Source organism: Eumetopias jubatus, unplaced genomic scaffold (genome assembly GCF_037043125.1).
Source record: "Eumetopias jubatus isolate StellerSeaLion01/CBP00866 unplaced genomic scaffold, mEumJub1_p1.0 scaffold_3, whole genome shotgun sequence".
NCBI lineage: Eukaryota > Metazoa > Chordata > Mammalia > Carnivora > Otariidae > Eumetopias > Eumetopias jubatus.
Genome location: NW_028274809.1, coordinates 164,578,832 through 164,593,699, shown reverse-complemented (window position 1 = coordinate 164,593,699; position 14,868 = coordinate 164,578,832). Strand labels below are relative to the sequence as shown.

At 35.0% G+C, this 14,868-nt stretch overlaps 1 protein-coding gene across 2 annotated transcripts in view; it reads right to left on the bottom strand.

Annotated features, from left to right (window-relative positions):
* The window catches only part of SCEL (sciellin), a 301,851-nt gene that overhangs the window by 24,976 nt on the left and 262,007 nt on the right, over positions 1 to 14,868 (bottom strand). For both annotated transcript variants that reach the window (XM_028106136.2, XM_088022213.1), the window contains 7 exons: positions 14,242 to 14,301; positions 13,181 to 13,240; positions 12,014 to 12,073; positions 7,809 to 7,868; positions 7,091 to 7,150; positions 6,143 to 6,202; positions 3,791 to 3,853 (listed from right to left, as the gene is read on the bottom strand). In XM_028106136.2, the coding sequence (XP_027961937.1) occupies positions 3,791 to 3,853; positions 6,143 to 6,202; positions 7,091 to 7,150; positions 7,809 to 7,868; positions 12,014 to 12,073; positions 13,181 to 13,240; positions 14,242 to 14,301 (423 nt within the window). The remainder of the gene's footprint in view (positions 1 to 3,790; positions 3,854 to 6,142; positions 6,203 to 7,090; positions 7,151 to 7,808; positions 7,869 to 12,013; positions 12,074 to 13,180; positions 13,241 to 14,241; positions 14,302 to 14,868) is intronic.

Sequence of the window (14,868 nt, the reverse complement as noted above, 5' to 3'; positions counted from 1 at the left end):
CTTAACATACTTCAAAGCCAGAGCACATCCACGGGGGCACACTGGCAGGCGTTCACAGCAAACATCTGGTGATTAACAACTTTGCACTCTGCAGTGTTTTAACATTATGGAGATATACTCTGATTTTCATGTCCTTTTCCTTGTTATTTTAAGATCATATTCACCAACTGAAGATATTTTTTTTAATAAGCTCTAAAATTGGAATTATACTTAGCCTAAGGCTTGGCATGGAGAATTCCAGCAATCCATTAAATTGGTGACTTTTCTTTGCTTTATAATAAATAAAAAGCTGAATTAAACGCAGCTGTTCATGGTCAAATGACTTACAGACTCTGAAGACTGTCCTCTTCCTATTGGAAGCCCCACCAGTTTCTTTTCTCAGTCACAAAAATATTTCTTCCCACATAGCTTGCTGCCATTCACTGCCTCAGTATAATACCTTGTTTTAAAGGCTAGTGAATGATGATTCTTCAAAGTGTTCCTTTAAACCCCTTTTTAATATTTATTCAGAGAAATAAAATAGTCTGTCATGGCAAGAAATTGCAAGACTGAGAACACCTGCTTTTCACTACCATCTTGGACAACAACCTGCCTTTCTTCCCTATACCCCAACAGCAATTCTTTTTCCTTATAGAAAAGTAAGAGACATTTTAACTGTCAAAAAGATTGAAACAAGATTAAGGACTGAAGGGGAGCCATTTAGAGCTTCATCACCAAAAAGTTCTAAGAAAAGGTCTGCATTTCCCTCCCCCAGCCCTAATATTTCCATAGAATGTGCTTCCCAGCTTCTGGCTTCACTCAGTTCCTTCTTTCCATCATCATTCTCAGATTTTCATGGTAGACAGAAAGCCACTAATTGAATTTTCACTGTTTTGAATTATCTCCAATAATAGTATTTGCAATTAAAGATAATCCATTGATGTCTCCAATACTATTAAAGGAATGATTAACATATGACAGCTATCCAAAATATAATTTCCTTGCATGAACTGATTGCAAATCTGTTATAAAGCTCAACTGTGCCTAAAAGACAATAATCTCTAAAGTGAGGTTATTATACACCTTAAACTAATGTAACACTGTATGTTAACTACGCTGGAATTAAAATTAAATTAAATTAAATTAAAGTGAGGTTAATTTTACATATTAGAAGAAAAATACAAAGAATAAAACTTTGTAGAGGAGATAAACTCAAAGGCCAGTCTTTTAACGTATAAATTAATCACAATATTTCTTAGTGTAACTACATATAATATTTGTGTACCAGCACAATTAGAGTAAGCTGCACACACAACCATGAGAACTTGCATTTTTCACTGTTCTGATGAGCACAGAAAATCGGATTTATCCAACAGCCTAGAACAGTGATATTCAAATTGCTGTTTCTTAAAACCCATTAAGAAATACATTTTGTATCACAGCCCAATTCTCTCTTTCCAGACAGACATATATAAGCAAACACAAATTTCATTAAATAATACCTTTACTACATAAGAACTCTCATCTTTTCCACTCTAATTAATTTTATTTAATTGGGAAAAATACTGATTGCCACTCACTACATTAATTACAAGACCCTTTCATGGGTTTTGACCCACAGTTTGAGAAATCCTAGCTTAGAAAATATAGAAATGTATGCTATATTCTACCACTATTCTTAAAAAAAACAGCACAGTGTTTTTAACAAAACAAGGATCTCGGTATCAGTTCTGAATTGCCTTGACTGATAGCATCATGCAGTTTATCTCAGTGAATTGAAAATAACAAATTTATACACCTTTTTTTTAGGCCCTGGATCCCTGCACACACAGGAATCTTGTATCTGAATTTTATCCAGGAAAAATGTAACTCTTCCTGATCAAGTGACTGCTTTCATTTGTTCTTGCTTTAAGGATGTAGGAAAGAGATGTATTAGAATATTTAGCTATTATTACCTCCATGTAGTTGAAGAGCTATAAAGTTTTGCAGTCATTTGCACATTTGTGCCATTGTCATCTATGAGGTCACATTTCAAGGGACCCTGTGGAGCAGTAAAGGAAACTTCCTGGCTGTCCCATGGCAAGAGCAACAATCCTAGCTTTATAAGCCTCCACTATTTCCGGAAGTACTTAATTAACTTTCATCTACTTTTATTTTTTTAAATTTTTTTATTGAAGTATATAGTTGACCTATTAGTTTCAGGTATACAACAGTGATTTGACAATTCTATACATTATGAAATGCTCACCACAATAAGTGTAGTTACCATCTATCACCATACAAAGTAATAATCTTATTAAAAATGAACAGAGGACCTAAAAGTCTATTTTTCCAAAGACGACATCAGGATAACTTTCATTTAAGATCAAAGTTCGTGTGCTGTGATTTCAAGATCAGGAGTTGGTCTGGGAGTTAGAAAAAGTCACAGGAGACTATGAGATTTTTGCCCCGGCCTCAATATTCTCATCTGTAAAATGAGGAGACTGGACCATTTCTAAGAATCTGCCTATCGCTAACATCTTCTACTCCTAGGAATCTATGAATATGAACTTGATTGCCTGTCATGTTTATTAAATTAGCTAGTCAATGTCTCTTTTTCTTTTTAAATGCAATGTCCTGCCAATGCATTCTATATTCAGCAAGCAGAACATGAGCGTTCCAAAATGTAATATATTAAATTGACAACCTATTATTCTCTTGGAGTAACATCTCTGTACCCCCAGTACATAATTAGCTTTAATCTATGATAATTGCCTGCTGTTAATAAAATTATGTCTACTGAATTCTCTTTTTGGTGTCCATGGCCTATAATTATACCTAATGTGCAACTAAAGATACCTGGTTGTAAGTTTCAAACCCAGTAGGTGCTCAATAATTATTCACTGCCTAGCAGATCAAGAACTACTACCAGTCTTCCACCAGTTTTCTCTGTGATCCTGGTCAGATCACTCAATCTTTCTGAGTCTGTTTCCTCTCCTGGAAATGGAATGGGTTTGACTGGAACAGTGGTTTTCAAAACTATTCAAACTAACTGGTCTGGGAGTTCTCTCAGGTTCCTTCCTTCATCTCTATAATTTTGCACTTTTATATGTACCAACTAAACTCAAGGGAAATCATGAGAACATTCTTAAGAGATGTGTGTGTGTGTGTGTGTGTGTGTGTGTGTGTATAATCCCTTATATATAACATATATAATTCCCATATAAATGGGAGTAGTGTGTAACAGTATAAAAATCCTCGTATAACCAGAGGCAAAGGTGAGTTTTATCATCTTACAGATACTACCTAAAGAAATAACAAATTTTAGGTCCCTAACTTTGCTGGGAGCATCAAAAGATCTAAGAAATAATATACCTCATAAAATTTCCACTGACTACCAGAGAACACTCTTTAAAAATGAAGTACATGTTACTGCTGATGATGAATCTAATAAAGCATTCTAGGTCTTTTTAAAAATTAACTATTATTAATACATTTTCATCAGTTCCAGAGAAAAGGTATTAACATCAATACTACAAAGAAAAAACAAATATAGCACATAGACCAGCTATGTTCCTACCCCAATCACTCCCTTCAATTGCTTTACTTGAGGCCAAAAGAAGTGAAGTCACTACCAAATTATTTTCTCCAGCTATTGCTTTTTCTTGCTAGTAACAAACAGACATTTATTTCCAGGAACATATAAAAATTGTGACGGCTTTTCAAGACCTGTATTCAGTTTGCCCACAGAATGACTGTAAACCATTTATGTTTGTATTGTACTTAAAGAGGAAAAAAATGAAACAGAACCCAAATAACATCTTTCTCTTACCCAGCCATGTTTTTGACAGCTTTGGGGCCCACATTAATAAGTTCATCAAGACCTTCTTTCCTGCTAAAACGAAATAAAATAAAAGTTCAAATTCAGCTGGTAATCTGCAAATTTTATGACTGACATTTTTTTCTTTTGACACATGTGGATCATACAATGGGATCCTAGATAAAAAGTAATGTTTACCAAGTTTCTACTTTACAAAGTTTTTAAAAATCCTCAAAACAACCTACTGAGGTAGATATTACCATCGTCCCCTTACAAATAAGAAATAGAGCTTCATGGAGGTTAAGCCTCTCTTTGGGGGCAGGTAGGAAGAAATAACAGAGGATGAACCAGGTTTGGAACCATAGCAACTGGACCCCAACCCTCACGCCCCTTCCCACTATCATCCTCCCTCTGTGTTCACAGTAATCCCTTATATCTGCACCATGCTTTCCACCATCATCACAGTAATCCTGAGAGAGGTAACTTGGAGTCACTCTCTCATGCTTTTCCTGACCTTTGACCCCCAGGTATAATGAGTCTTAACTACTCAAGAAGACAGAAATATATTCAATGTCATGCGAAAATATTATGGTCAAGTATAAGAATGCTATGTCACCAATTTTCTCGAGTCATTTAAAAACTAATCCTTGGGTTCGTGAAGGAGTAGAAAGTCAATATTCTTTGTTTTATTCAGTTTTATGAACTAATGATTTATTAACTATAAATTTACAGTAATGACCTAGTTACGCTATGATTGTATCAAAATGGATTTCTCAAGTAGTAATTATACAGAATTTGCTTCAATATTGTAATGAAATAAATTGAAACAATGAAAAAAGAAAAGTCTATCCAGCATCACTACACATCAACAAATCAATTTGTTCTCATTTTTCTCATGTCCCCTTTCAGAATGCCCTTAGCTAAATGATTAGTCTTATTTTTTGGCAGAAATTGGAGACTTGCTCAGGAGTCTTCAATAATCTTGATAAATCTACCTTGTGTTTGCTGAGGGAATGTGTTTGGATCCTAAAAAATGATGCAAGTTGCAACAGTTGGTAAAATAAATTAAAATCAATAATAATCTGTACATTTTTTCAACTTTAATATTACATTAAGAAATTATTGCTGACATAACTTCATCAGGGATGCCTAGGTGGCTCAATCAGTTAAGCATCTGCCTTTAGCTTAGGTCATGATCCCAGGGTGCTGGGATCGAGCCCTGCATCGGGTTTCCTGCTCAGTGGAGAGCCTGCTTCTCCCTCTGCTTGCTGCTCCCCCTGCTTGTGCTTGCTCACTCTCTCTCTCTCTCTCTCTCTGACAAATAAATAAATAAAATCTTTAAAAAAAAAACTTCATCATTACTTGAATTCTTTTTAGCCCTATGTAAAAGCAGGTGGCTATGAATTCATATCTTATACAATTATGTATATATGAGAATTTAATTTAGTTTTATTCTTGTTTCTTTCAAGACAACCTCAAGTTTAAATTGCTCTTAAGCTTCTTATTCTCCATATCACATTTTGTAGTAGAAGTAGCATTTAGGATGTTTTAGGAGGTTGTAACAAACAAGAGAAAAATATAAAATTGTTTATCATTTCCAGGTATTCCTTGCTTCTCTCCCCTCCAAAAAATAACAAAAACAAAAGCAAGCAAACAAAACAACAAAACCTGGGACTTTCAAAAAACAGAGTATTTCCTGATTCCAAGGTATACAGGTAATATACATAACGTGAATGTGTAATATTGAGGCTACTCTAAGGTATTAATTAAATCACTTCAGAATTGCACTTCATGCAAGGCTAAATCAGAACAAGGAAGACTTTTGGTTTACATAAATTGTTTTTATTCTAAACACCCAAATAGGCAATCATAGCTCTAAAGAGACATTTCTATTACCACGCAATGGGCTCTCATACCAGCACTAACCCCAAAGGCCTAAACAAGTTGCCTAATTTAATATACATTATTATTGGGCACTATGTTATATATCCTGAAGGGAAAAAAGGCCAGAAAGGTTTGTATCACTTAAGGAATCTTTAGAATTAACTTGTAAACTAATTTTATCATGTACGTATCCTTTCATGTAAATTATTGCATGCTATTATGTTGAACTATTATGCTGAAATAGAATTATGTTGAAATCCCAAGCATGGAACACAAACCCCAGACTGATAAGAGATATTTTAAGAAATTCTTTATCCTCCATTAAAGCCCACAGCCCGAGAGCCCTGAGCAAGGACTTGAACATTAGGTTTATGACACGAAGCTGTTGGTTTTGGGTCCCATCACTGGTTGTCTCAATGGTAGAACAGTGAATTACATTTTTTTTTTTAAAGTTAAATAGAAGAGTTTCATGAACCTCACCTTTGGTTAGTTCTGTTTGTTTCAGGAGACACTTTGATGAGGCTGTCAAGACTTTGGCCACTTTAAAACATGGAAGAAATGATCAGATCAGTGGTTGATTTACATCATGTGGTTGCAAATATTAAAACCAAGAAACATTTTTTGTTATAAAAATATTTTGTTATAAAATATTTATGAATATAGAGATCATCTCAAACGATTGGAATTTTCCAGTGTTGTGAATATATATTTTTGGACCTACATACTGCTGCATAGAAATAATAAACAATAACCACCGGTTTTAGAAAATTGATGATGTGCCAGGCACTGTTCAAGTGATTTACATGATTTATATAAGTGAATCCTCACATCAATTATTCAATATGGGAAGTATTACCATCCCATTTTCTCAAAGGGAAAAACTGAAACAGAAAGATTATGTGAAAGCAAAGTACTCTAACTCAAGAGCACTTGACTCTTTCCATGATACCAACCATCGTATTGGCACTTAGTAATTGCATTAGCACTGAAGTGACTAGACAGCACCTGGTCCAATTTCCTTACTGTGAGGACAAGGAAAGAAGCCCAAAAAGGGGAAGTGGCCAATCACATTCTGCGGTTAGTGAGGGCAGAGCTAAGGCCTAGGCCCACATCTATGGTCTCCCATCTAGTTCTCTTTCCCCACTCCTGTGCCATCCTCTGCTTAAGAAGAATAAACAAATCAATGAACATAATGTGTCTTGTCCATTCTTGGAAATCAACTGTGCATCTAATTAATCAAAGGTTATCTCCATTACATTAAGAATTAGTTGACCAAAATCTTCAACATTTTAGATATGAGGTCATGGAGGTCACATGACTTTTCTTGAACTATTATTGAGTTGTCAATCTGCTGAAATGTTAATTTAATTATATTTTTAAGCATTGGTATGTATGAAACAAAAAAACCAGAAGCTTATTAAATCTTACCCTTGCATGCTTTTTCCTGTTCTTGGAACCACTTTGATGAGGTTATCAAGATCTTTGGAACTTAAAAACAAAAAACAAAAATGATAAGTAAAAATGGAATTAAATCAACTAAGTATTTATTTAAAAGATATATGTGCTCAAGATGAATTTTACTATTACGTTTTGAGAAAAATCATACCAGTCTTTGTCCTTAATTTTTAAAGTACAAATTTTGACCTCCATACAAATCATCAATATATGGCTCAGATTCCTATTTAACCTCAAAATAAAACCATAACTTTAGGGCAATATTGAGTTTTTCAAAAAATCAATTAGCAACTATGTAATGATTTGCCAAAAACTTTCACCTGCCCCCCAACAAGTATTCCATCTAACACTGTAGCTGTTACTAAACTGTATTTTGTTAATAATTTCCATTTATAGTGCCTTCTTGCTTTAAAGGGATTTTATATATCCATTTTATATCCATTATTTCACTTGATCCTTACAACAACCAAGTGACAAAGGTAGACCAGACAGTTATAAATGATCCTCATTTTATAACTAAAGAAGCCTCAGCTCAGAGTGTTCTAGGGACTTGCTCAAAGGCAAGTAATGGGAAGTAATGGATTTCAGACTTTCTGATTCCAACCCAAAGATTTTTTCCACACAGCTTTTCTGATGAGGGTCACAAATTGATGCAGGCAGGGAAGGAAGAAAGATAAGACATAATCTTCACCTTGCGTTACTTCTGTTTACTTCAGGAGTCACTTTAATGAGATTGTCAAGGCTCTGGCCCCTTTAAAACATTGAAGAAAAATGATGAGGTTAATGATAGATTAATACCAAATGAATAAAGTTATTTATTAAAACTCAGAAACAGGATAAACACTTACTGAGATTATGCCAAAGAATGGAAGATTGTTAAAAGTGATGATGCAGAAGTATGTAGGGATTTATACATCTCTGAGACTCAATGAGACAGTATTTTAATCTTAGAGCCTTTAGGTCAGTTGCAAACACTGTACTGGGACTCTGTCTCGATTATGATTCATTTAATGCTATGCTCTAAACCTTTGCTAGGTGCACTGAACATTTTGTAATAGTCGATATACGCATATCATGGAACATTCCAGAAAGCATATCCTCTCTTAATATCAACCTCCAACATGCTGTGGGAATTTAAAATCAACTTTGGAGAATCCATATTTTGTAAAATTGACATTCATTAGCAGGTTTTCTATTCACAACACCGGATTAAGAATAAGATACCAATTTGTTGAGGTCCATGTTATACAACCTAGTATCTGTGTCTGGTACTTATGTGTTCAAACTACAAATTTGGACTAGTTGTGTTGGCAACAAACAATAGCAAGATTAAAGTCTATAGAGTTCTGAAATGTAAGCTATATTTACTATAATAAAAAACTCCATGTAGTCACTAAAAACATGTCAGTATTTTCTTGTTACCCTTGAATATATTCTGTTTCTGATCTTAATGGAATTTTGTTTTTCATATTGTTTCTATGTGTTTTCCACACACACAGCACAAGCCAATGCCCCTCTGATCTACAGAGGATGCCACATGGGTAAAGGACATCCACAAAAGGTACACTCTGTCTCTCCATGCCCTGTGGTCCTACTAAGATCGTATCACAAAGTCTCTGAGGTTGTATCTATACAACATCAAAGATACAGATATTTGGAAGCAACCAGATGTTGACCCAAGTTTTTACTTGTATCCACATGTCTGAGAATGTGTATACCCAGGCTAAAAGCAGCAATTAAAAAATGCAGACCTTTTCCAAGCAAAAGGAAACAATTAACCCAACAGAGGCAAGTATTCTATCCCAGAATACCCCTTGTTGATGTTTTTTTACCTCTTGTTAATTTTTGCCTAAATGAAGTATGTGAGATTTGAATGCCAGAGTCTAAGAAAAAAATTCCCAGAATTCTGTTTCCAGATTTGAGTACTTAAAAAAAAATAACACAACAGTAAGCATTGTAACCCCTCCCTCGTAATACTTTTGTTGATTCTGGAGTTCACTTTGATTATATTGCCAAGAACTTGATCTCTTTAAACATATTAAGAATATATAAGTGGAAGGTTATTTAAATCTCAAAGTAAATAAAATCAATAAAGTGGAGTATGCTAATTAATGTAGTCATTTAAAATAGTATTTTGAGCTAAACTGTCAATTAATGCCTCATAGTATATATATCCTCAGTATTCATTCATTCTTTCAATCCACAAGTAGCTATGGAAACCTGTGAATAATATAGACATAGGCTTTGCCCTCATGAGGCTTCTATCCTAACTTGGAAAGAGGCAGGCAACATACCATCAAACATATAAATGAATGTCACAATTCCAGATAACAATACATGCTCTGAAGAAAAGGAGTGCCTGGCGCCTGTGGTGCTGGGGTTGGAGGAGGGGGTGGTGACAATTACAGTCAATGGTCAGAAATGACAAGATGGGGGTAAAGCCAGTCCCAAAGTGGGAATAGCATATGCAGAACTCATAAAGTAAGAATGAGCCAGGAATAGAAAAAAAGATTAATTTGGCTGGACTGTATTGAACAAGTAAGAGACCATTCCTGAGGGTTAGAATTGTAATCTACCTGAAATGGAAAAACACTGTAATTTTTTAATAAGAGAGGGAGGATGATTTTGTTTTGCTTTTAAAAGATCAACAAAACTTAATTACATGTAGTGAAAGAAAAAGACAACTACTGTCCCTAAAAGGTCTCATGAAGCGTGCGTGTGCACCCACACACACATACACACACACACACACACAGTGCATACTCCCAAATACATGGACGCAGATGCACACACATAGACATCCATGTACACATGAACTCATATACATACAAAAGCATACAGATATACATATATTTATGCACATGTAAGCATGTGTGCACTTTTATGCCATCACACACAGGACATTTGCAAAAACATGCACACCCATATGCATGTACACTGACATACACAGAAAGGCACACCTATACATATACACACTCATACAAACACAGGCACACACACATAAAACATTTATTTGCGTGTATACACATATACACACATAGACGTGCACACAGAAACACACCAACATATGAAAAACAATAGGTGATGATTTAAACTACTCTTTTAAATAAAAATTAGAAAGGAAAACATGGGTTTTTCTTGAAGAATCAAAGTAAATTAAATATTTGAACAGTATGTAAATCATTAACAGATTATAATTCACCTAAATCTTTATTATTGTTAACAATTACTGATACCTACTCTGTGCCAGGCATGAGTGTTATGATCCCTATTTTGTGGATGAGTAAGTTGAAGCATGAGGACACAGCTAGCAAGTGACCAAGCCAAAATTTGAACACAGAATTTGAACTTCCTGTTCCGGTTACCTTCCAGGACCACCCAAGTAGCCAAGGAAATCCACGCTTTCTGCTCAGTCTGTTGGGAGTCTCTAACTCAACTCCCTGGGTCGCTGAGCCTCTGACCATGTCATGCTGCTGAGAACAGGACAGCCTGACTGTGTACACACCAGCTTTTCAGCTAGCTGAGCCCTTGCTCTGCTGACTGGGCCTATAGGCATCAGTGACACATTTTAGAATCCACTAATAATATCATGTACTGAGTTAACTGAATGAAAAGAAATTCAAAGGAAACCACATGGAATTATTTGGTGCGCTGTTTGCAGCAACATACCAACAAGCTCAGTTTCAAATATATTCCATCTGCTTTTTAAAAAATAAAAAGCAGGAGGACATAAGCTTTCCAGATTTACTTGACAGTTCATGGGTAGTAGAACTCTTTTAATGAAGTATACTTTGTTAAGCTCATCTTTAAACATACACTATACTATATAGACATACATATGTTACACACAAATACACTAGACATGCACACATCATTCACACATGAACACATCCACTATATACACATATACTACTTATACATCCACATACATACACTTAAATATATTTATATTGTGTATAATACACACATACACTATATATATATATATACACACACATTTTGATGGTTAATTTCATATGTTAACTTGACTGGGCCACAGGGTGCCTACATTTGGTCAAACTTTGCTCTGGGTTTGTCTGGGAGGGTGTTTCGGGGTGAGATTAACATTTAAATCTATAGACTGGGTAAAGTAGATGGTCCTCCCAAACATAGTGGGCCACAACCAATCAGTTGAGGATTGGAATAGAGCAAAAAGGCTAAGTTTGAAGGGAGTTTGCCTGCCTGACTGCTTGATCTAAGACATCTTCTTCTGGTGTTGGAAGTTAAACCATCAGCTCTCCTGATCCTTAGGCATTTGGATTTAGACAGGAACTGCATCACTGGCTCTCCTAGGTGTCCAGCTTGCAAACTACAAATCTTGGGACTTCTCAGCTTCTGTAAGAGCATGAGCCAATTCCTTACAATAAATTTCTCTCTCTCTCTCTTTATATATATATATATATATATATATATATACACATACATCATACATATCCTATTGTTTCAGTTTTTCTGGAAAACCCTGATCAGTACACGTACATACTCTTATACCCAAACCCTTATACATACACACTATTTATATATACACAAATACAATAATAAAAACACACACTGCTTACATATATACACTTATACACACACACACACACACACACACACACAGAAATCATTTAACTCAGTAGAGAAAATCAATTTCCCATTTAATTTCTCAAAATCTACCTGATAGTAAACTTCACCCAAAAATAAAATGTAAAAGATCACTTCTGGGTATCACTTGTATAAAACTGCTTAATATGATATGTTTGGGGAAAAGACAACTGGGTTTGAATTTCAATTTACTCTCCTGAATACAAACACTCAGGATTCCAATATGCTTATGAAAGCCAAAGGGAAGGGGGGAAGCTTTAAATGTCTTACCTCTTGATACTTTTATTTGTTTCAGGATTCACTTTAACAAATCCATTGAGGTCTTGTTTGCTTTGAATAAAAAAGTGAGTTTTAATGAATGTTATTAAGTAAAACACTAATCAAGTGAACAATGATTGGAGAAGTAATGTGAGTCAGATAAAGTTCTGTACTGGATCCAGACAGAATATAAATTTCTACTCAACAAATCAGATATAATTGCCTATTCTCTTTTTAAATCATAAGAACAATGTCAATAATAATAATAGTCATATTTTTAAAAGAAGAATATGTCTTCATATAAAGTCAACCATTTCCTTAACCCAAGCTTTTTAAAAATATAATTAGATTATGATAAATTACAAAGAGCAAGAAAACAATACCTTACATGGTAGGAAAATTGATTCATTTCTTGGGGGGGTCATGTCACCCTCATTAAAATGCACTGAGTAGTATTAAAGGGGATAACCTGAACCCAGAAAAGAGAATACTGTGAGGTTGGCAGAAGTATCATGACTTCACGCCCCCGCCACGTTGACAGAGCCCTGAAGGGGAGAAAGAGTGGCGGAATTTCCTTACTCCCAGTGGATACACCTGCCCAGCCCTCCCTTGGGCTGCTTTCTGAGGCCAGCATCCTTAGAGAAGCTGATTCACAAGAGTTTTAGTCAAGCTTCACTTTTGGCTATCTTTGTTATTTTATTTTTTTAAAAAACATTTTGTATTTATTTATTTGACAGAGAGAGATAGCAAAAGCAGGAACACAAGCAGGGGGAGTGGGAGAGGGAGAAGCAAGCCTCCCACAGGGCAGGGAGCCCGATGTGGGGCTCAATCCCAGGACCCTGGGGATCATTAAGGCAGACGCTTAACCACTGAGCCACCCAGGCGCCCCAGTAACTTTGTTATTTTAGAGATCCACCTTGAAAATGTTGTCAAGACCATGCATTCTTTAGATACAAAGAAACTCATCTGGGATAAAAGGCAACTTACTATCAAATGCTAGGGCAGTTCTTCAAAAAATAAGTGATTTTATTAGGAATAAGAAGGGAAGGTCATGTGGCCCACTGTTATTATCTATCTCCATGCTAATAAAATATGGTTATGAAGTTAAAATGCCAAATCATTTTATCTTATTGATTGTTACTTACAGAAATCAGACTTAAAGACACTAATAATTCTTACCCAGTGGTGTTTTCACTTCCTTTGGGCTTTGCTTTGATAAGATTATCAAGGTCTTCACCTCTTTAAAAAAAAGTTTAGATCTGTTCCAAAGTATTCCCACAGTATTATATATAAATAGACATTCCGTATTATTGATGATTAATTAAAAGCTTTTGGAGAAAATTATTGTACAGGAATTATATTAATTTTATTATATTTAACTATTATTTATTTATATATAATTTATTATATATATTATATATAATTTATTATAATTAACTACGAATAACATAGTTAATCTCTGCGATTTTATATTAGCCAAATGTAAATTTATAGAATCTGTTGTAGAGCCTACGAAGTGAAAATCAGGGTGGTAGGAATCAGACACAGAAGACAGAAGGGAAACTCAAAGATGTGATCCCCTCGATGTCACTGAGAATATCACACAGTGAAATTTGGTAGAAAAAACCAAGATTCAGAAACATCAAAACAGTTCCCACCCTCTCCTAGTTTTATCTGCCCTGGCATTCACTTTGATAACCGTTTCGAGATCTTGGCTTCTTTGGAAAAAAAAAACATGAAAACCTTGTGTTACTTAGGTTACATTCAGTTTTCTCTGAAATTTGTATAAACAAGAATGTCCCTGAAAGAATATCAGATGTTTCCGGGCCAAATGGCCAGAAAAACTTGGATGTAATTATCCTCAACTGAGCTCTGTTAATTTTCCCAGCAGTACTTGGTTTAAATCCGTTTAGAAGAACTTCCCAACATACCTCTCACTTTGCAATTTTGTCATCTATATTTCTTAGTTTAAATATAAGACTTGGCTCATGTTTTAATTGTTTAAGAAAATACAGAATAAGAGCTTATGTAGCAGATTTCCTGCACTTACTTCAATGTAACTCAAACATGTGGTCCTATGGAAACAGCATTCATCATATTCCTTTGCTTACTCTCTGATAGGCCTATAAAGTGCAACAGTTCATCTGTGACCAAGGAAAGCATAACACTCCCATTTCTAACAAGGTGTGAAAAACTAACTTGAAAAAAGAGAGCCGCAGCAAGGTAGGACTTTCACTTACCCTTTCTCATTTTTGTCAGTCCTTTGGTTAACTTTAATAAGACTTCCAAGGCCTTGGTTTCTTCATAACATTGGAGCAGGGAGGACAGCAGAGCAACAGAAAGAGAGGAGAGAGAGTAATTCAACCTCTTATGGCAACAGCAGACTTCTCAGCACAAGAGAAAGATGTTACCAGTACCTAAAGCCTCAGAAGTCTTTAAAAATGTTTAATACAAGTGACTCTTCTTACGCAAAATGCTGAAGAGATATGCCAACTATTCTAATATTAAGATCCCAGTCATTACTCCATTGTGATTAAATCACTTTAATGGAATAATTTTTAATAAAATAATAAACATTCCTGCTATTTAGAACTGAGTTGTTATGTTGACAGTTTATACAATGTTATAATCTTCAGGTTACTTTTATAACTATGCATCATAGCACCAGAGCCCAGTATCAGTATAAGGAGATCTGGATTCAAATCTTAGTTCTGATTTTAATGGGGTTTGTGACAATGTTCTTTCACTTCTCTGCACCAAGTTTCCTCACTTTAAGAGAATTAGACTATGCTATCTTAAGGTCCTTTTTCACTTTAATATTTTATCCTTCATATTCTCAAAAGACCTAATGGTCAAAGAGCCTGACC